Raw genomic sequence first — 21948 nt, 5'->3', positions numbered from 1 at the left:
CCACCTGCTCACTGTCTGTTGCTCGTGGTGTTTGACTTGCTACTATAAAACGTGTCTTACAATCAGCCCACGTTGGACACTTTGAGTGCTTTTGAGTTATTACCGACCATGAGAGCACATTAAGTCTAAGTAGACGCGTGGCTTGGTTAGTCAACTTGAAACTTTCATCACTGATATCTATTTTACCATCGTCTATTTCGTCCAATGATTAGACAAATAAAATTGGCAGGTCCCGTTATCAGGAGGAACGAAAAACGCATCACAAATAAAATGTTAAAATAGACCAGCTGGCACACGAAGATTAAATCTAAGATGGAATGATGACTTATATAAAAACCAAGAACTGGAAATCGTTTTCGAGAAGATTGTCTTGTAAAAAGCTTATTGGGAAGATCCAAAGCTAGTCCTGGGTATGTTGAGCCATTAGGGAAGAAGACGTGTAAGTACTGATTTTAAAATCTATAATGCAATTTACACACGTAAACAATATATACACCGAAGAGTCATTACATTACGACCACCCTCCATCTATAACAATGGTCTTGCCCTGGTTTTCATGGTTTCTCGCCCAGGAACAATGTTTTCATGGGGCACATTAGGACCCATAATCGTCATAGAACAGCTTTACATACTTGAACATAGTTGCAGACCAGGTTCACCCATTCATGGCAACAGTTTTTCCTGCGGGGGAAGGTGTTTACCAACATGATAATGCACCATGTCATAAGGGTCGAATTGGTCCGCGGAACATTCCAGTGACTTTCAAGTCATGTCTTGGCCCCCAAATTCACTTGACCTTAATCCAATAGAGCATTTGTGGTCCTACTTGGAAAACCAAATTCGTGCTTCCACGCTACCCCCTCGCAATGTGAGGGAATTGCAGGACCAGTTGGTGAGCGTTTGGTACTAGATACCTCAGACTACCTATCAATACCTTGTGGAATCAATACCACGGCAGGTGCTACAGTTTTGAGGGCTAAAGGTGGTCCTACATTTTATTAGCAGGGTGGTCATAATGTAATGGCTCTTCGGTGTATATTTTTTATTTTAAGTTCATAATTACAATGTATGTATCATTTTTTTTAGGAAAAAATTTACTTTTACTTGAAAAAGCATTTTGGAAACTAGAATTTTTCAACATAATTATCAACATTAAACAGATATTTGTCACACGGGAAACCAAATTGTCTACAACCAGTACACAGAAAGATTCCGCCAGTGGAATTAGATACTGTTTAATATCGATATTATCTTCCATTTTAAACAATATCCTGCAAACTGGTTTTTGAAATTATTCACAAAATAATTTTATTGTGAATACATTATTATTATTCAAGAATTTTCTCATTCACCTTTACTACATAAACCATCATTGACAACAGAAGGCTGTAAACTCGTGCTACACGCACATGAAAATGCCATACACACTTTTTACCTTTCATCACTCATTACATAATAAACATAAATTTCTACATGTTGACGATAAATTTTAAGTGAGTTAACATTCTTAACTTTCAAACATGGTATAAAAAAAACTCACTACCCAGTCGGCGGAAAGGTAAACATCATTAAAATCGATTTGAGCAAACAAGAGAATGTAAAAATAAAGGGAAAATTTATTTAATTAGAACACGAAAAACGGTCTAGACAAATCGTAACTAAATTTAGGGCCAAAGTGAGACGTTTGTCTTTAAAAAACACAAATTGGAATTGAAAGTGGATGGAAGGCTAAAGAAAGCATACAAACTAAGTAAATATGGCACAAGAAGTTTGTGTGAGAAAAAGTTAGGTTTGGGAGCCAGGTGAAGGTTTAACAAAAATTCGGGTGCCATGGCCTAACAGTTTTTATCTGTTTCTTGATTTGTAAAACATACATGGTCGTAATAAATACTATGTTTGAGATTTCATTTAATTTGTTTCGGATTTTAAGCCGAAGGAAAAATAACACTTAATTTTCAATAAGTAGCAGATCAGAAAAAAATGTTTTAAATTAATGTGACAGGCATAACCATAATTTAAATCAGGATAAGTCACAGTATCATTTAAAAAATCATATCCAACAGTCAAATTTTCACAACATTTATAATAATTTTCTTTCTTATCTTATTATTCTTAAACCATTAAAATGGCATTTCTTAATGATCTTCGAAATATATTTATAGATAGGAGTGTAAGGTTAGAGATATAGAAAAAATTAAGTGGCCATCGCAAAAATAAATTTGTATTAGAGACGTGCCCGGTGAAGGTTTAACCAGAATTCGGGTGCTATGGCCTAACAGGCATTATATCTGTTTTTTGGTTTGTAAAGCATACATGGTTCTAATACCTGTATTTTTGAGATTCCAGTTCATTTGTTTATGATTTTTAGAGAAAGAAGTGTAGGAGATTAAAATAAAAAGTATGTTTCGAATTAATGGGTTGGGATCCACCATAATTTAATTAGGGAGAAGCCAACAATTACATCAGATTCCAGTTATATATTCTTCTTCTTGACATTTAATTTAATTTTCTTTCTTATCCCATAATTCTCAAAGCAGTAAATTTTCATTCCTTAATGATTTAAAAAGCAAATTTATAGTGAGGAAAATAAGGTTATAAAAATCACGCAAATTAAGTGGCCATCGCAAAAATAAATTTGTGTTAGAGACGTGCCTGGTGAAGGTCTCTCCGGAATTCGGGTGCTATGGCCTAACAGCCATTATATTTGTTTATTAGTACAGAAAACATACATTGTTTTAATACATATTGTTTTTGTGTTTTCAGTTAATTTTTATTTACCAACTATAAGGAAAGATAAAAATAAGAGCTAAACATTGAGCAGCAGCTGATCATCATAAAAAGTACGTGCTATGCTGATCAATTATTTCACACGATGTTTTTTAAGGGACGAAGTTAGGCCCAAAAATGTACCTTCTGAAATTATATATTCTCTTTCAAATGATTTGTATTCTTAGTTCTCGAAATATGGGGTATAGTAGCAATCTGATAAATTCTTCCACAATAATATGGTCAAGAGGGCCGTTGAAATATTGATCCTCTTGCTCTTTACTTCCCTTTTTGCGTAGTTTACTATATCTCGAAAATCTTTTTACCCGCAATCATAAAATTCGTTTTTCCAAAGATAATTTCAAGGAAAAAAAATATTGTTTACTTATTATGATCTATTTTATCTTATCATTTTCAAATCAATTTTTTTTAATGCTAAACTTTAGAGATTTTAGGCGTATAATCTGTGATTTATGAAATTTAAGAAAAAATCATAAGTCGTAAATTCGATTACGCAATATATTTTTCTCCGATTTCGTTCAAATTTTACATTGTGTTTCATTAACAATTTTTTAAAAAATATCCTTTAAACATTAGACTTTCTTCGTGTTTTTATAATTGTGAACCAGCATACCTCATGTTTGTTTGATTTAGTCGCATATAATTTTATTTTAAATTCTAAAAATTGCTTGATATAAATAATTATATCGTTGCAAATTTAAGCGTTATTTTGAAAAAAGTTCTTTTTGCTTATATAACTCTCCTTAAAATTACGAACCGCATTGTATCCACAATTCATATTACAAATTAAAAAAATTATGATTTTCTTAAATTAATTTATAGTATGCTGCGTTTTTAGCTGTGCTTCTGATCCTAACTTACCTGCTCAACAGAGCTCTTAATATGAGGAGCAGTGAAACCTTCAGAAACTCCACACAGAGTACTCAAACCCATTTCTGGAGTGATAATTCCTCTTCTATTGAGTATCATTTCACTCCATAAAGCTTTAGTAAAGGAACAATAAGTTTTAATTTTGATGGAAACACATCAATATAATATTAAAACACACCAAAATCAGGGAACTAAAATAAGAAACGCACCAAAAAAAGTGCGACTAATAATTTCCAGAACTGATATAATTAGTCCTAAAAATGCCACGTTAATTACATATCATTGTAATATAATTAGATGAAATTTTCTGCTCCTCAATCCTATTTTGGAATTGACCATAAAAATACTGAATATTCTCTCTTACTCTTACAGAATACGCCTGGTTTTACTAGATATTTTCGGAGATAATATTGNAGCACCTGAATGCCGGGACATAGTATGTCCAGGTCGTACTTCTAGATTCAATAGTACTCGGAGGGCGTATGTTCCACTGATGCCTTTTTGTTGATTGCCAACTCACATCTACAACTATCCCACCTCTGTTCTCTGCCCGTTACTTCCACCCCACATCAACGTGATAATTTTCATTAGGTTCATGATATTTACTTTGTAAATTAAAAAGAAAAAGGCCGCAAGTCTGATAAAATCATTTATTTATTAACCTTTTTTGGAATTAATACGTAGAACATTAGGGATTGAAATTGATTGTACAGTTGCAGAGTGCTGGAGTTGGAGTTATATACAATGCCTAATTCAAACGTTATTGCGTATTCTAATTTACAACATCAAACTGCTTTATAAACTAAGACTAATTACGCAAATAAAAAACTTTACATAATGTTTTCTATAGATAAAGACAATAACCTTAACATGGTTATTGTGTTCATCTATAGAAAGCAAACTATCAGGCGATTTTAGTCGATTAAAAATGTTGCGGAAAACAAATTCTTTATATTTATAAAGTTTATTTTTAGTTGTGCTTTATTAAAGTTCAGTTTATTACTTAAAATCAATTGAAAAGTTAAAAATCTAGAGATAGCAAATACCTCTTCTGCAGTTGTGATCAGGTTTGGAAATACAAATGACTTTATTGTAGCAAGAACTCAAACTTTTCAGGTCTGCGTCAAACGGTGTGACAGTTGTTCCGCAAATCATAATTCTATCATCGTTTCCTATTCCCTTGATTAGTTTGGGCAGTTCTTTTTTCAGGCGTTGAGCTTCAACCTGAAATTTTTTAAATAATTTATAACTATATTATTTTATTTTATGACCGTCGTTGAACAGCCGACCCAAATTTTGGGTTTGCGACTACTAATGTTCAAATCCGTAGCCTTGTAATTTTGAACCCAATCCAGAAAACAAGGGAAGTCCTGGATGGGAGAACTATTGGGAGAAATTTTGTCTTCGTGGAGGAATTTTTTTTGATGGAATTAATCCACATTTGCGTAACAGGAGGAGAAGACCACGAGAACCAACCCCGGTTAACCTGACGGCAAAGGGACTCTAAGCCAAGACCCGTCTACCACTGAGGATATTTCACGTCATCACTGCGGTCGGTGCAAGCCGGATGCGGCAATCAGTCATTACAGGTATGCGAACCCAGTTCTCCTCACTGGAAGGCGAAAGCTCTATCCCGGCTCTTTAAAATTTATTGATAAGTGAAAGAAATCGCATGACCTGAATATCTATATCACTTGCCTAAATCGCATGACCTGATACCCAATAAAAAACTTGATCTGAACATTTTTCATCCGGAACATTTTTCCCTGAACATAATTCACACTACTTGAGCCGTGATGGCTCAGGGGATAGAGTATTTGCCTTCCAATGAGGTGAACCGGGTTTGAATCCCAGCGATGGCTTGTCGATGCTAATTCCACGCCCGGCTTGCTCTGAGCACATTGCCGACGTAAAATATCCTCGGAGGTAGACGGAACATGAGTCAGAGTCCCCTTGCCGTGAAACTAAACTTTTGGAGATTTCGCGATTTTCCTCTCCATGTAGCACAAACGCAGGTTACTTCCATCAAAAAGTCTTCATAAAAGCTAGTTTCTCCCAATACTTGATCCAGAAGTTTCCTTGTCTTCTGTATTGGGTTCAAAATTACAAGGCTGCGGAGTTGAACATTAGCAGTCGTAAACCCAAAAATTGGGTTGGCTGTTCAACGACGGTTATAAAATAAAAATTAAATTCACGCAACTTAATGGAACTGACCATATGAGTCAGTTACTTAATTATTTAGTTACTCATATTACTTAGTAAAACTAACTCGGGTTACTTAATCGAACTAACTCGTAATGCTTAGAAAAATCCCAAACGAACGATTCCTTAAAGTTTTAAACTTGCAAAAGTAACAAGTAATGCTTTTGCATTGAATCTTTATATTAAAGTTATCAATTAATTACTTTCAAACTTTAAAACAGTGGGAAAATGAGGGATAAGGATTACTTGCATAATTCAATCGGATCCTCAAACTGTTTTTGCAAAATTCTATTGCTCTAAGTTAATACTATATTTTGAAAGCCTGTTGGAACACATATTTTTTTAATATCTCTAATATTTTTTTAATATTTTTAGTCCTCGTGTGATTTTATTGTAAAGTTAATTTCCAATTATACTACAATTTAAATTTTGTTTAGCTTTAAAACAGTGTACGAAAATACGATGCTAATAAGTTTTACGAAGGATAAGATGTGAGGAAAATAAAGCGCGTTCAATTGTCTGTTTGGAACATAAGGGCAGCAAGCAGCTCAGATTTGTTCACTTTTTTTTTCTTTCTTTCTCTTTTTTCAATGAATTGATCGATCTCTGTTATTTTGAAAGCCAATTGCCTGTGTTACTATGAAAATTGTAGTTGTTTCTAAAATAGGGATAATTTCCTTAAAACGTACAAAGGTGTTGAAAGATTCGAAGTCAATAAAAACGATACTTGAAAGGTATCGCATCGTTGAATTAATAGCCGTGAGGGGTTCAAAATATTGCTATAAATCGGGCAAGCCTTAAAAGTAGCAAGACGAATGATGATGTTTTTAAAAAGGTTGTGGATTAATGTGGTATTGGTATGTATGATTGGAATCAAAACTAATGAAAAGAAACCGCGACAATTTCTTTATATATACAGTAGAACCTCAATTGATCGTTTCTCAAGAGACTATTCATTACGAATGATAGATTCTGGAAAACGAAGAATGTAGGTCAATTCAGAATACCAAACAGTGACTTGAAAATGAATGAAAAGTGATAAAGAAGTAATAGGACTTAAAAATAAATAAATGCATTATTAGTCTGAAATATTTTAATTCAACAATAATTTTTGTCATTTTTAACATATTTCTGTTCATTCATAACATATTTCTGTTCAAATGTTTCTCAACACTTCCTCTTTGTCCTGCAATTTCGTTTGAATGCAGAAATCCCTTTATTGTTTCAAAGACTTCGAGGCCTTCTGCAAATCTTTTCACTGGCCAAGTGCAAATTCTCCATCGGTATCACATTGTTTTTTTTCTGTTTCTACAACCATTTCTTGAACCGACCATACCTCAAGTTTCAAAATTTTCATCAATTTATGCACAAACATCAAACATAATGTTTGAGGAGTTTTTTTTAAACTGCAACAAATCCTAATTTTCCTCTTCATCCTTATTGTCAAGAGCTTGTTTTCTTCTCAAAATGATATTAGCTTCAATTTTTTTAGAAAATCTCCGTAGAATTTCTGAACGATAAAGGGAGGAATCTGCTAGTTTAATAAACGATCTAAAAAATGTATTATTAACATCATAAGAGTGACATTTGTGTCGGGACTGCTAAAACAAGAAGATACATACCCGAAAACAAAAGATGATGGAACGATGGCTCGGGATTCGATTGCTAAATTATGCATTTAAACGCAGGTTAAAAAAATTGAGGAAATTGAGAATAATGAAAAAAAATTGCACCATCCTCTTATCTAATGATAAATATTATTTAGAAGTCTCCATTAATTATTTTCTACCTTACTTCTTAGAAAAAAAAAGACAGAAAAAAAAATCATAGCAGAATTTACCAAAACGCTTGTCGTAGCTTGCTTTTTCCAGAAATAATTTTCGGCGTCTCCGATATAAATAACAGCTGGTTGGGCAAGCTTTCCAACTTTCGTAATCAAGTGCATCAACATGTCCAAACCTTCTTTTCCAATATATTTCCCATTTACGTTTTCTGCTGACAAGTCCATCAATATAGCTCCAATTTCATTGCAAATCGCATGGATCAAAGACTTCTTTCCTACACCGTGTGGTCCAGCAAACAATATTGATTTCACATAAGTTCCTTTAGAATGTATGTAGGATGACCCTACAAAGATAAAGATATTACGATTTTAACGATTCAAAATGACACTTTTGAAGTGCAACTGAAGGACAGGGATTTGTTGAAACCTTTTTTTAAGATGGAGACATAATTTCAATATTTTACAAGATTTAATGCTTTTAAATTTTGCACGTTTGATCGATTTGATATTTTCATTTCATGCAATAAAACTTCTGTTTATATATTTTATATTATAAACTTAATGCTGACGAAAACTATTACTCATTTGTTACGTTTAAATTATGTTACAGATGCATTAAAAAAGCAGTAAGATTTCGTACTATCATAATGAAATGCAAGTTCAGCAACTTCGCTAGGTTTTTAATAGACAAATTGGCTATACTTATCCTGATCGTTTCGATCATGCCTATCCTAATCTTGTATGCTATAATTTAGAAATATTCAAGTAATGGGTAATTTACGTGTATTACAGATAATTTAGACTAGCATGATATTAAATATATATTGTGAAATACTTCTTATGTAGAAGATAAAATAGGGGTTTAACCTTCAAAATTTGCGTAAGAAGTTTTCTTATAAAGATGTCCCCTTCAGCGCGATGCGAGGATGAAACGGCCTAAGGGCGGCTAACACTGACAAAGGAGGCGGTGAGTGAATGTGAGCAACTAGTATAGCTAGAGTCTCTTTGCTAAGAAATTTTTAGAACTTGAAATAATGTCGGAGAGTGGAGAGGATGTCGCGGAGCCTCCTGGATTTGAGGACTTCTTTGAACTTAGTCAGCGTGACTGGGCTGCTACTTCCTATGTTCTCCCGGAGAAAGCTAACAAATTTATAACCACACACTGCGGAAGGGGCTTACTACGAAAGCTATTGAAAAACTAAGTGACTTAACAACCGAGATGCTTCTCACCATAGCAAGACAAAATGAGGTGCTCTCCTACACAAAAGAATGACAGCTTGAGGAGGAAAGAGCTTTAGCAAAAGTTCTAAGGAGCAAGAAGAAAATGAGTCGTAAAACGTATAAGGAAACGATAAAAACAGGCCAACAAGCGCACCGCTCTAAGTCGTGCAGGAGACGCGTCGTCATGATTAAAGGGTCAGATGGAAAGTCTCCAGAGGAGGTTGAAAGAGTAATTAAAAACAAAATCTATCCATCTGAGTTGTAACTCAAGGGACCTTTTAGAGTTTAAAAAAACGCAAAAAGGTGAAGTAGTGATTAAGCTTGAATCCCGCAACGACCTAGTAATTCTAAAAGATCAAATTGAAGAGAAATGCCTTGAGGACCAACTTGTCTGTGAAGAAACAAGAAAGAGAAAACCCCAAATTACTATTTTGGGGCTTAGTGAATTAATAACAAAAGAGACACTAGCAAACCAACTCAAAGACAACAACGACGACCTCTTTCAAGTGAGAAATTTTAATGTGGCCATCCCAATCAAAGCAAAGAAAAGCGTCCACTGGGTTGTTACAATAGAGCCTTAAGCCTTTAGAGGAATTATTAAAAAAGAGCGAGTAAATATCGAATGGAAACGACACCAAACCAAAGAATACCTTAGGGTTCTAAGGCGTTACAAGTGCAACGGGCTTGGACATATGGCAAGAAGGAACTTGCTCCAGCTGCGGAAACTCAGATCATTTTGCGAACAAGTGTAAAGAGGAAAACAAATGTGTGAACTGTCATGAGACTAGCGTCAAGTTTGGCTCGACATTGAGAACAGACCATAGTGTCCTCAGTAGAACTTGTGTTTCCAATCAGCGGACAATCATCAGACTCCAAAGGAGAACCAGTTACTTGAACTAGAGCATCCAAGTCCATGAGAATTCTGCAGTCCTGACGCTGCCTATGTAACTAGATTATTTATTTTGATTGTTGTCACGTAATTCATATGTCACCATTTGTATTTGTTATTTCATTACAGAGATTGCAATTTTGTTTAATAAAGTCATGTGGTTTGGGATCTTCCAGTCGGAGGGTTGATCTCTTAATCGCGGGATGGGTGTTGTCTCCCTGAGGTCAGCCCAGGCTGACCTGCGTCTCGGAGGAGTTGATACCTACTCCCTGCAGGTCTTGCACTAGAAGCTTCTTCAATTTCAAGACCTATAGGGAGTAGGTATTTCGTCGGTAGGTATCTACCGAAGTTTATAGATATCGGTAGGTATAGAGTAGGTATCTCGTCGAAGCCCCTCTTTGTCCTCGACGAGAATGTGCTGCTTTTGTCTGGCGTGACTCGGGGCTATGAACCCTCGTGTGTCCATGCACAGCTGGGTCCGCCGTACCGATTCAAGGATTTACGCAGTGACGATCACCATGTGGCCAGCCTGAATGCCCCTACAGGGCTGGGACAGGGTTCAGTCCTACTTATAAAGATGTTTGTTTTCGGATATGCACTACTATTTACAAAAATTGCAACGCAAAGAAAAAATTGTGTGAATATAAACACTAAACACTATAAGCAAATTGGGACAATACTAGCACGATATTAAATGCATATTGTTGGGAAATACTATTCATATGAAAGATAAAGTTGTGAAATTCCACCTGCAAAAATTGCATTGAAAGTTTTCTTATAAAGAAGTCAGTTTTCGGATACGCACTACTGTTCACAAAAATTGTAACACAGAGAAAGAATTGTGCAAAATGAAGCATTATTAACAAATTGAAACACTTAAATGGTGAAACATTTATATTGATTGCCCATAGTTGGATCAAACAGAGCTTGTCATTTAAAGTTTGCAGAGGCTTATTAAAAATTAGTGCATAGTCACCTAATCGCGGCGAACATTTGATAATATCTTGAAAAAGATGGTTCAATTTATAAAGTTTAGAAGAGTTGTTAAAACGACATACAAGTTGTATCGTGTTCCGATTATTATGATACGGTAATCCCTTTCCTTGATAACGTGAGTCTTGTATTTCCTTCATAACGTGCATATGGGCATTATTATGTTGATAAATTCTATGGGAATCATTTAAAAATAAAGTGAGAAAGTTTATTGGAGTATGCTTAAATTTGCAGATCAAATTAAATTCATTAAGTATGCAGATTTTGACTTTGTGACTTCAGCTTTCCTTAAATAGAGCAAGATAAAAACTAAATCCTAAACTTTGATTTTCAAAAATGGTCTTGGTGAGAATAAAATTAGTTAAAACACCCCTTATGATGTTGTTTACCTATCTCTGCAATGTCCGATGTTTATACGCCCATCACTGTAGTCCGCATTTAAATCGTGATTCATTTAAAAAAAAAAGGATTTATTGTTAATCAGTATGTTATTGGTAACGTTAATAAGCTCATTATGATCTTGAAAACCCCTATGGATTATACTGAATGCAAATAATGTACGAGAATGTTATAAAATAAATTCGCATACAGGTAACATAAATTTATACACAGAGTGTATACAATTTTAATGTCTAGATATTACCCATGGGAAGAATGCAGTACTCGTTGACAAGTCGTCTTATGTCAGCCAGGCAAGGAACAGGATCTTTTTCTGGATCACTACCTGATTCTAAGACAGATCCCGCATAATTGTAATCTCCGATGAAGTCAGTCAAAAAAAACTTGGGATAACTAATGATAATTTTTTCTTTGATTAGTTCTTCTACCAGGGATTCAAAACTCCTGAGGAAAATAAGTTTCGTAATTTAATATTTTCCATTCAAATTATTTGTAATGATTGTATAGTTGCAACAAAACTTTTATTAAATAGTGATTGACTTAAAATTTAAAGGACTTAAAGTAAATGAAAATGAATACATTAATTCAAAGCAAAGAACTTGTGGCTAAAAAAAAAAGTGCCATTTCCCCGTTCTTCATAGAGATGTGAGACTCAAATACAATTTTGTAAACTCTCTTTAAATCTTCTCTCTCTTTAAATGTATTCAATTTTATTATTTTATATTATGAATTCCTATTATCTATTTTTAAGATATTTCAAATATATATATATATTTAGTTGTAAATATGTACAATAATTATATACAGAGAGTGACCAAATTATTATGAGCACCCTTTTATTATTTGTTGAATTATCTTTTGCCCTTAATAGAAGCCCTTAGTTCTTGTTATAGACTATTTGTTGGTATGAAAAACTTGCCACCATATTCGATTAAATTCACTTTTCAGTTCCTTAAGATTTAATGGTACTGGATCTAGCTGTCCAGTGCCTCATTTAACTCATTCCCAGCCTCACAATCAATTCGAGATCTGGTGATTGTGCTAGTCAACTAAGCAAAGTAAAGTCTCTATCATGCTTTTCGAACCATCACCGGACAATGCTAGGGTGCACTGTCCCTTTCACGGCAGGGTACACCTGTAACATAATATGATATAGTTGATCAACGGCTGCTATCTTTGGTATTCAGACTTAGCTCCTCAAGAAACAAAGAGGCCATACAATACCAAGAAAAAAATCACCCAAACCCTAATATTGTCTGTACTAGTTTGAAGTGTTGTAGCAATGCAGTCGGGAAACGTGTTTATTTTCCTCCGGTTTTCCTGATATGTTTTTTTCTCTGCCTATAGAATGGCGTAATTGGAAAGGAGATTCATCGGACTACATGAGCCTTCAACCACCTACCGTCCAATTCTTGTGATCCAGTATTTAAAAGCGTATTGGAAACGTCTGTTCTTGTTCAAGGCTTTTAAACATATCATATCATGGGCCTCCATAGCATATTCCACAAACATGACGGTGAAATCTGATTTCCGATTAAAAATCCAATCATTTGAACGAAAATTATTCAGAATGATGCTTATTATTTTATTTTGCTCACTGCGCATTTTTAGAACTCTTGTAAACCATGAAGTCCAAAAACTGTGCACATTAGGGGTCAAAAATTAATATTTAAGTACGGAAATATAAAAAAGTTTCCGAATTCCGACCATTCATTAATGAGGTCATTGAGGGCAAAGAAGGGTAGAAATGACCTATAAGCATATTATTTACTGATAAAGATTAAAGTAATAGTTTACAACCGGGTGCTCCATCATTTTTGGCGATTTTCAAATTAACGAATATATATGTAAAGAAAACAACAACCAATCACATGAAGGCAACCAAACTTTGCGTCATTGAAAGCAATCACTGCAAAGTGGTATGGTAACCAGAAATGGGATTTCAACAAAACTGAACGTAAATTATCGCCAAACCAAAGAGCCCCTGATTCTGCACTAGAGACAAGACTAGAGGTGTTCCTACCGAAAAACCTACACATACTAGTTCCACTACGCAAATATGCTGGTTTTGTCCTTTTTTTTTGGTTTTCTTAACTTAAGCAGAATTAGGAAATATTTTGTTTCTCTCTCACTTGAAGAAAAATTTGCGATACCTAAATTGCAAAGATTTTTTTTAAACTTTACCATTGAAAAGTATTTTTAAATTATAAAAATTAAGGATGGAGATTATGGTGCACTTTGTATGTAAGAGCAAAATAATACTATTACCTATTTGGAGTTAAATCTTTCTCCTTTTTTCCTTTTCCTTTGCTTTTACCTTTATCTTTTTTACCTCCTTTCTTACCACCTTTTTTTCCTTTCTTTCCCAAGTCTTTTTCATAAGCCTTAAAATAAATAAATTTGAAAATGGGAAATTTAGAAATAATTTTTAAAAAGTCAGGAAAAATAATAATTAATAATGGATGAAATGTTTGCTAACATTCAATTATTTGTATAAAAACATCAGCTCGAAGTATTGAATAAGATAATTAAATGTGATTTTTTATATTACTTTAGAGACTATCAATGGATTGCCGAAGAGCTAATGTTAAAGATTCAAAATTGTACATTTTAAAAACAAAATTATTCAACTTTCAAACAAGTTCACCGTGTTTATTGAAATACATTAAAAATTTTATTGCTATTTCAATACCTTATTGTTGACTGTTCCTTGTATGCGAGTTTCTTTCGAAGAACGTTTCATATTGTAGTATCAGAATTGGGATTTTTATCTATGAGGGTCATTCAAATGAAACCTTATCAGTCCATCTAACTTTGTATTAGACGCAATGACAGGACACGTAACTGCGTGCATGGCGGCACCATCTATTGGTAGAGAGACAGACGCATGCTCAACGTTTGACGTTGCGTAGCGACTGTATGGTTGCACGTCGAAGAGAAGGTGGTCATACAAGTTATCACCCGCGCATGGCCAATGCAACGAAGACGACATTGCAGCAGTTTTGGTGAGAAACGCTGGAACATCCACTGTACAGTCCAGACCTTTCACCGTGTGACTTTCATGTTTTTGGACCTCTAAAACAAGCTATTCGTGGACATCAATTCACAACGGACGATGACGCGTGTGACTGGTACCAGACCTAGATCCGACAGCAGCCTACTAGCTTCTTCAAAGATGGAATCGACCGGCTAGTGTCGCAATGGGATAATTATTAATTTTAACAGTTTTAGCAACTATTTTTGGGTATGTGTACTGTGTGTAACTACATTTGTGAGTTAATAAAATCGTTACCATTACTTTACACTAGTGACCTGGTTTCATTTGAATGCCCCTTATATTTTCCTTATGGGTCCTTATATTTTCCTTATAAAGTCCTATTCACACCTTCAGTAAATTGAAACAAATGATTTTTTTGAAAAGTTTTAGTTTCATATTTGTAAAAATAAATTCGTGTTAATTTATGTAGTTTCAAGCAATCATACATTTTATTTCTTAACTTGCTACATTTTAATTCCATGGTGTATTTCCGTATCAAAATATGAGAAAAAGAAAGGCTGTTTTTTGTATTTAAATGTTGAAGCTTTCTTTTCGTGATAAATTTTATTTGACTAAATAAAACTAAAATTAAGACTTTTTGTTATAATAAGCAAAAATTCATATAACAATAAAAAATAGTGTTTTATTATATGCATAGAGTTTATTATATGCATCCATACACATTTAACCCGCCTCACTCCATATACTCACTTCGATTAATCGATGTAACTCTTCTCTCATATCCTTATCGACAATTAATCGTACTCGCAATTCCATTTCAGTCATAGCTTCTTTTCTAATCATGTCTTCATCAAATTTATCAAAAAATCCGAGAGGTTGTCGCTCTTTCCAAATATCTGTTGGAAAAGTTTTAAATAACAAAGAAGTCCTTCGATAATACAGAATGAATTTGAAAATACAGAATGGCGTTTTTTGAAAATGCAAAATTATCCTTTTTTTGAAAATACAGAATGGTATATTAACATCGACTTCATCATTAACGCTTTGCTTTTATTATTAACACTTAAAGTTTAATTACGTGTATAAATTTTTTTTCTCCAGGTTTCCTGTTTGATATTAAATTGTATTTAATATTTTTTTATTTACAGCAAAAATACACATCCTTTAAAGGGTGAGAATATTAAAGGATGAGGACACATCCTTTCTAAATTCCTACGATTTTTGATTGATTCCTACGATTTCCTAAATCCCTACGATGATGACTTTTGATGAGGATGATGATCCTTTGACATCTTTTTCAGTAATCAAAACATTTTTACGGGCTCAAGTTAATATTCAAAGAAAAAATATTGTATCAAAATCTGAAGAATTAGTATCGGGATCAATTTCAGCAAAAAAAAAAAAAAAATTGAAATTTTATAAAGCCGTCCTATTACTCTCTTTTATTGATCATTGAATTTGAAATATTCAAAAACACCAAAAAGGTACNTATATATATATATTTGGTTATTTGACTGTTTCGGTTGAATATGGTAAAAAGAAATTTTCAACACTGCAGTACGGGACCCTTTCTTTTAAGTATTCTTATTTCTTCAAGATTTCTCATGTATTTAAACTTGTCATATAATTCTTATTCATTCTCTATATTCAGTCATGTTTATAGAGTATACATGTTAACGAAAATGAACCATCATTACTATTATATTCTTTAGTCAGTGAACACAATTCAGGAACATATTTGGATGTCTTCAACACATAGCCACTTGAATCTTCCTAAAATGTACAATAAGAAGTAAACCAACTAAATCGGGAGAGAACACAAACAACAGAATACTTTTAAATCTTTTTTTTTCTTTTCTATTTACATGATTATGAACAAAAAGAAGTAAAGCTATTACTGCAAAAATTCATGCTAAGATAATTACTGTAATATTTGTGTAAATAAGACATTACCTTCTCTCCCGATTCTTTAACTTCTTTCCTCTCAATAGCTTTCTCCTTAGATGCGCCTTCTTTGGCCTAAATAGATTTTAAGTCCAATGATTAGCTACGAAGAGCAATACAACAATCGAAAAGCACAAGATATCTTCATGTTATTTTTCTGATCAAACAGTTAAGAAGTTCCGTCATAAGTGCCTTTAGTGTAATGTTACACCCGGCATTTAAGAATATTTCACGAGATTCCCGCCATTAAGAATATATCACATTCTGACACAATCTATCACTTGTATTTTTCTCTCTTGGCATAAAAAAAGAATGTTAAAAAAATAGTCGCCAGTAAAAGGACAAGCAATTTATTCTTTTAATGATGGTCTCGAACTAAACAGTTTGTGAAAAATTACGTGTAAATTATTCAAGTGAAAATACAAGTATAAATTGAAAAGCAAAATGTCTAACTTACATTTTATAGAAAATTGAATAAAGTTCCACGAAGATTTTTTTAAGAGAATGAATGGAAAATTAAACTTGGTTTTAACTCGAAGAGTCTGTCATTGGATTTTATTGCATTGACTGTAATCTATCTTAATTTATGACTCTGATCATCAAAAGAAATTAACTGACTAAAGACCACTAATTTATTCTGTAGCACATCTTATCTCGTTTTTATACTTTTGATGAATAAATTTTGCTTAAGGGGGGAATTATTGAAACAAAAACAGGAAAATGAATTCAACATAAAGCCCAGAAGCAAAACATGCGATAAAAAGTGAAAGAACAGTAGCTTTAAATAGCTTTGTTGTAGGTCATGTGGTAGAAAACACATCATCAAGGATTTAGCATTTTGAGTACGAAATTAATTTAGAAAAAAAATGACTCGAAAAAATTTGGAGATGAAGAGTTTTGGAAAAATAATCCAAGGAAAACTAAACTTGAAGAATAAAAAAAAGAAATTTATATTTTCGTGGCAAGTAATAGTACTTTATACCCTATACTAGAATTTCTTTTCTTTTTTTCTTCTTTTTTTCCAATGAGCTGCACAATCGGTCTTGCCGATGAGCAGACCTAGTGTGTTCTCCAGAGGTGGTATCTACTCTTTCAGGACCACCACAATGGGTGAGATACCTTTGGTCATGTTAATTTCGACGTCTAGTTTCTGCCACACTAGATGGCAGCACCGAGACTCTATTTGGATGCTAAAAATACTAGAAATAAAGGAACAAGTCTAACTTCTAAACAATTAGAACAAGGAAAAATATGCGCAAACAAACTTGTTCAGGAAAAATTCAACAAACAAAAATACCAAAAACTATACCTTTTCCTGATCATTTTCTTTAACATCTTTCAGGAAAACAGATGAGCCGCCTTCTTCTTCAGAGGGAAAAGACGGATATTCACCGTGTTCTTTCCTAAATTAGAATGCAAAATCTTATGACGATATGTTACCGTTGTTCTTTTTAAATAAATTTTTTCTGACGCTCTAATTACAAGCAAAAATATATTTTGGTATTTTTTAATGATAAAAAACAGTCTAATCATTACTAAAAAATTGTTAGATTATAGAAATTACATTTGTACTACATTAAATCCAATAAAATTAATTTGAAAGTTTTTTCATTTATATTCTAAAAATGTATCCATAACTGATTTTGTAAATTAAAGAAATTTAAATGATGAATAGCTATTTATCTTAGATCTAAATAACTGCAAATAAGTGCAGATTAAAAAAGAAATTGTTTAGAACAGCGTGTTTGAAAGATTTCCCCGTTAGCGGAAAAAAAAGACACTGATGTTTCTTGCTGTATTTAATAACCATAAATTATTAAAATGCAAAGTACAAATTTTTTTACTTATTTTGACTTATTTAATACAAATAATGAGAAAAGTATTAAAATATATTTAATATATTTTGCGTCAAAGGTTTAAGGCACTTGAACGCAAGGCTTAATAAGGTTCTAAAGAAACTTATGTACCAGGTTTAGTTCACAAAATCAAGTTATTTGTAATGTTTGACACATATTGCTTTTAAATATATAACTCATACCTTTTTAATTTTTGTTACCGAATTTAAGAGAATATTTTGATTGTTTTCCTCCATAAAACTTCCTGTTTCAAGTTTGCTTACTTTTTTACTCAATGTAACAGCAACGCTCGCCGGTATTTTTTTTAAAATTTAAATTTCTCTTTTAATGCTATTAAAGTACGTTTTTCTGAAAATACACATTCAGACTAACCCTAAGAATGCACATGCATGTGCGTGTGTTTTATTTTTATATTTTCCATCTTTATTTTTGTCTTCTATGATTCTGATTAAAAATTAATATATTTATTAAAAAGAAAATTTTATTTAAGCAAAGCTCAATTTTTCGATGCGAAGTTCAATTTTGTACTCTTAAGATTGTGGCCTCTAAGTGGCCCTTGACCTTAAAAAAGCATCAGTGTTTGGAGTATCTGGCAAATGTAAACCGGGCAATGGCACTTGACCTTAAAAAACCATTGCCCAGTATACCCAACACTGATGTTTTTTTAAGGTCAAGGAACACTGCCCAGTATATATTTGCCCGATACTTCAAACACTGATGTTTCTTCAATCTATCGTCAGTAAGTATTAAAATATCGAATAAATGCAATTATATCCACGAATAAATTAATATCAAATCGGATGTAATAAATATTTCGGACATTCACCAAAGCGACTATGTGATCGTCAACATTCACCGGTGAAAGTCAACAACCACCGATTTCGGTCATTCGCAGTAATATGCACATCAGTTACATAATAATATCATCAGGACGTTTACTTCATACTTTGCCTAACTAGCATCCGGCATTATATATAATGCCTAGGCAAAGTATGTAATACTTCTCATATTTCATACTTTGCCTAAAAACTTCAGGCATTATATATTACGGCGGCATTTCATACTTTGCCGGTCACACATACAGTAACATTATATAAAATTTCACTAGCTCCGAAGTCTTATGAAAGAAAATAATCATTTAAAATTTTTTATAAAATATCAAACTCTTTAAATAAAGCTGACTCTTAGGTTTAAATACCTGTAATCTTCAAAGTAAGATCGAATTTTGCTCCTTAAATCTTCCATAGCCTGAGGAGCGATGAATGTTTCAATCCCTTTTTTGATATCTTTAATGGCATCTAAATATTCAGCTTCATTTTTCAGTATCAATGCTCGGCGATTTCTCTGCAGTTCTTTCAATTGTTGCAATGCATGGAATCTTTCAACTTTGTCAGCAACAGATGGTTGCTATATATAACAATCAAAAATATTTGATACACATTACTTTTTTATTGTTCAGTTTACAGGGTGTTCAAGAAATTACAGTGAAAATTCAAAGTTTCATTTAAGAAAAAAGGAATTCATCTACCAATTTTCCAAGCTGCAGAAAATTAGTAACTTTAATTCGATTTTTTCGTTTCCAGTTTTTTTAAAAAAATTTTTACTAATAAAAACGTAAAAAGGTGCGTGTTTTGCCATTAATACAAACGAAAAACCATCATCATATTCAACCAACTGTTAAAAACAGTAATATCCCTCGAATAAATTTTTTTAAATAACTAATTTTTTTTGTCGTACGTCTGTTTAGGCAGTGGGGTGCGATTGTTCCTGTTTTTCAGTGGCGCCATCTGTGGCCAGGAATTCGACTTCTGCCACGTCATTCACACCACTACAACCCGTGTATAGGGCGGGTCACATTCACACACAAAGGAGAAAGAACATAGAACACACACAGAGAGAAAGAAACATCCATGCCCTGCCCGAGATTCGAACTCAGGACCTTTCTGATGCAAAGACAGTTCCCTGCCCCCTACACAGGCCGATCGGCAAACTAACTGTTAAATTAAATTTTAAAATAGGGAGATGAATATATTTGTATAACACTTAAATGTATGACACTGAAACTCATTGATTTGTATAACACTGAAACTCATTGTACAAAAACTAAATGTATCAAACTGAAAAAAAGGAACAAAAAAAACCTTCTCTTAAGTGTTATTGCAGGAATTTTCATAGATATAATAACTGTAATTTTAAACTCAATAGATAAGAAAGTACGAATACCATTCCCAAAAGATTCATTTCTGCATCGTAAATCGTTCTAAACTTCTTGTGAAAAATAAACCATCGCCATGCCTGAAATAGTAAATAAATAAATAAGTAAATAAATTAAGTAAAAAATTTATATAACTTGAATATTAAATGGGTTTTATTAGATAATTTACTCCTAAATTTCAATTTTAATTATAAATTTCTCTTTAGATATAAAAATTGCTTTAACACTTAATGAATTGTGTTTAATTTATTAACAATTGTTTAACTTTTTTTACTTCATTGCAATATTTATCTAAATATTTTACTAAAAACCAATATGAGATTAATACATTTTAAATTATATACGTAATTATTCGATAATTATGTTTACTAAATTTTCAATAAACAGCAAGTAAAACTTGCTGTTTAGAAAACGCTTAATTGCGTAGTTCTTAATTAGATAAAAATTGAAGAAAAAATCTATTTTAAAACTAAAAAAATAATGCATGATTTGAAACCAATGATTTTCCAGATCTTACTAAAAAAAATCTATTTACTCTTTAGAGAGCTGTTTTGACAAACTGATTACCATACCTATTAGCATTTATTATGCATTTCATCGTTTAATGTAATTTTTGTTGTTTCTAATGACACCTGGTGCTTAACTTCGCATGCAGATCGTTGGGCTACCGAAGAGGGGGTGCCATACCCTCTGCAGATGATCAAAATTGTGACGGCATGTCTTCGGATCATTTTCAGGGATGTTTCCCAGACCATTCTGCCAATAGCCCATTCTGCGAAATTTTGCATATTTTTGGTGTCTGTTTTATTTAACCTGATTGGATTTTACACACGTCTTAGACTGCGGGCTGCTCATTCGTGGAGTCATTTCGTCAATTTAGACCTGAAACCGTCAATTTATCCTGAAATGGAAAGAAATTTTCCATGGTATTGCTCAGTGGTCGACCACAGGACTCTCGATTTCACAGATTTTATGAGCTCGTATATCGTATGTACATGTCGGGTTTCAGCGGTGTCGAAATCGAACCCCGACCTTTCTGGACCGGAGTTCGGTTCTCTAATCACTGAGCTACAACGGTCTCAGTATAATTTTAGTGTAAAATTTTCAAGTACACTTAAAAGCTTCCAAAAAATACGAATCAAAGCTTAAAAAATTGAATTTCTAGAAAAGAGAAATCGATTAGGTACAAAAGTGAACATTTACTCTTTGTATTCTTGTTGCTGCTACATCCTGCGCAATTTCTTCTTTCAAATTTTTTCTACATTCTTTCAATCTGTTTTCCTCTTTTATTTCAAAAAGTCTTTGGGCATCCAGAAAAGCCATTCTTCCTCGTCTTGCTCTGTCATGATTCAAGATCAAAGACACCGCTTCTTTCACGCTCATTCTTTGAGTTCCCCAATGCTGTTGAACAGATAAAGTGAAGTGCTTAGTGTTAAAACATGTTAACTGACATTATAAAAGTTAAGTGTCTTTCTATCGATATACAGGGTGTTTATAAAGTTAAGGACCCATTTTGATGCTTAATAACTCATAAAATAATAAAGATAGATTAAAATTAATAACATAAATGGCTAGATAGACTCAAAAAGTTTCATGACCCTTGTCAATGAACTTCCACGTGTGCCCCCTTCGTCGCACGGAGAATATCAAGTCGATAGTCAGTTTCACGCAAGGTAGCAGCAAGCATGTCGGCATCCACAGAGGCTATTGCGGTTGTAATTCTATCTAAACATTTATGTTATTAATTTTAATCTATCTTTATTATTTTATGAGTTATTAAGCATCAAAATG

General features: G+C 33.0%; 2 protein-coding genes across 2 annotated transcripts in view; one reads left to right on the top strand and one right to left on the bottom strand.

Annotated features, from left to right (window-relative positions):
* Nucleotides 1-21948, top strand: part of LOC107441659 (5' exonuclease Apollo) — a 61624-nt gene that overhangs the window by 23108 nt on the left and 16568 nt on the right. The gene's annotated exons all lie outside the window — the stretch shown is intronic.
* LOC110283393 (dynein regulatory complex protein 11-like) overlaps nt 2641-21948 on the bottom strand; it is a 26087-nt gene continuing 6779 nt past the window's right edge. Inside the window, exons 5-17 of the mRNA XM_043043750.2 lie at nt 21361-21558; nt 20166-20237; nt 19141-19349; nt 17396-17489; nt 16096-16161; nt 15840-15915; nt 14893-15038; nt 13413-13528; nt 11389-11588; nt 7700-7986; nt 4704-4881; nt 3649-3770; nt 2641-2688 (exon numbers count right to left, since the gene is read on the bottom strand). Of these exons, the coding sequence (XP_042899684.1) occupies nt 2641-2688; nt 3649-3770; nt 4704-4881; nt 7700-7986; nt 11389-11588; nt 13413-13528; nt 14893-15038; nt 15840-15915; nt 16096-16161; nt 17396-17489; nt 19141-19349; nt 20166-20237; nt 21361-21558 (1812 nt within the window). The remainder of the gene's footprint in view (nt 2689-3648; nt 3771-4703; nt 4882-7699; nt 7987-11388; nt 11589-13412; nt 13529-14892; nt 15039-15839; nt 15916-16095; nt 16162-17395; nt 17490-19140; nt 19350-20165; nt 20238-21360; nt 21559-21948) is intronic.

This window comes from Parasteatoda tepidariorum, chromosome 2 (genome assembly GCF_043381705.1).
Source record: "Parasteatoda tepidariorum isolate YZ-2023 chromosome 2, CAS_Ptep_4.0, whole genome shotgun sequence".
In the NCBI taxonomy this organism is placed as follows: Eukaryota; Metazoa; Arthropoda; class Arachnida; order Araneae; family Theridiidae; genus Parasteatoda; species Parasteatoda tepidariorum.
This window is presented reverse-complemented; position numbering and strand designations above follow the sequence as displayed.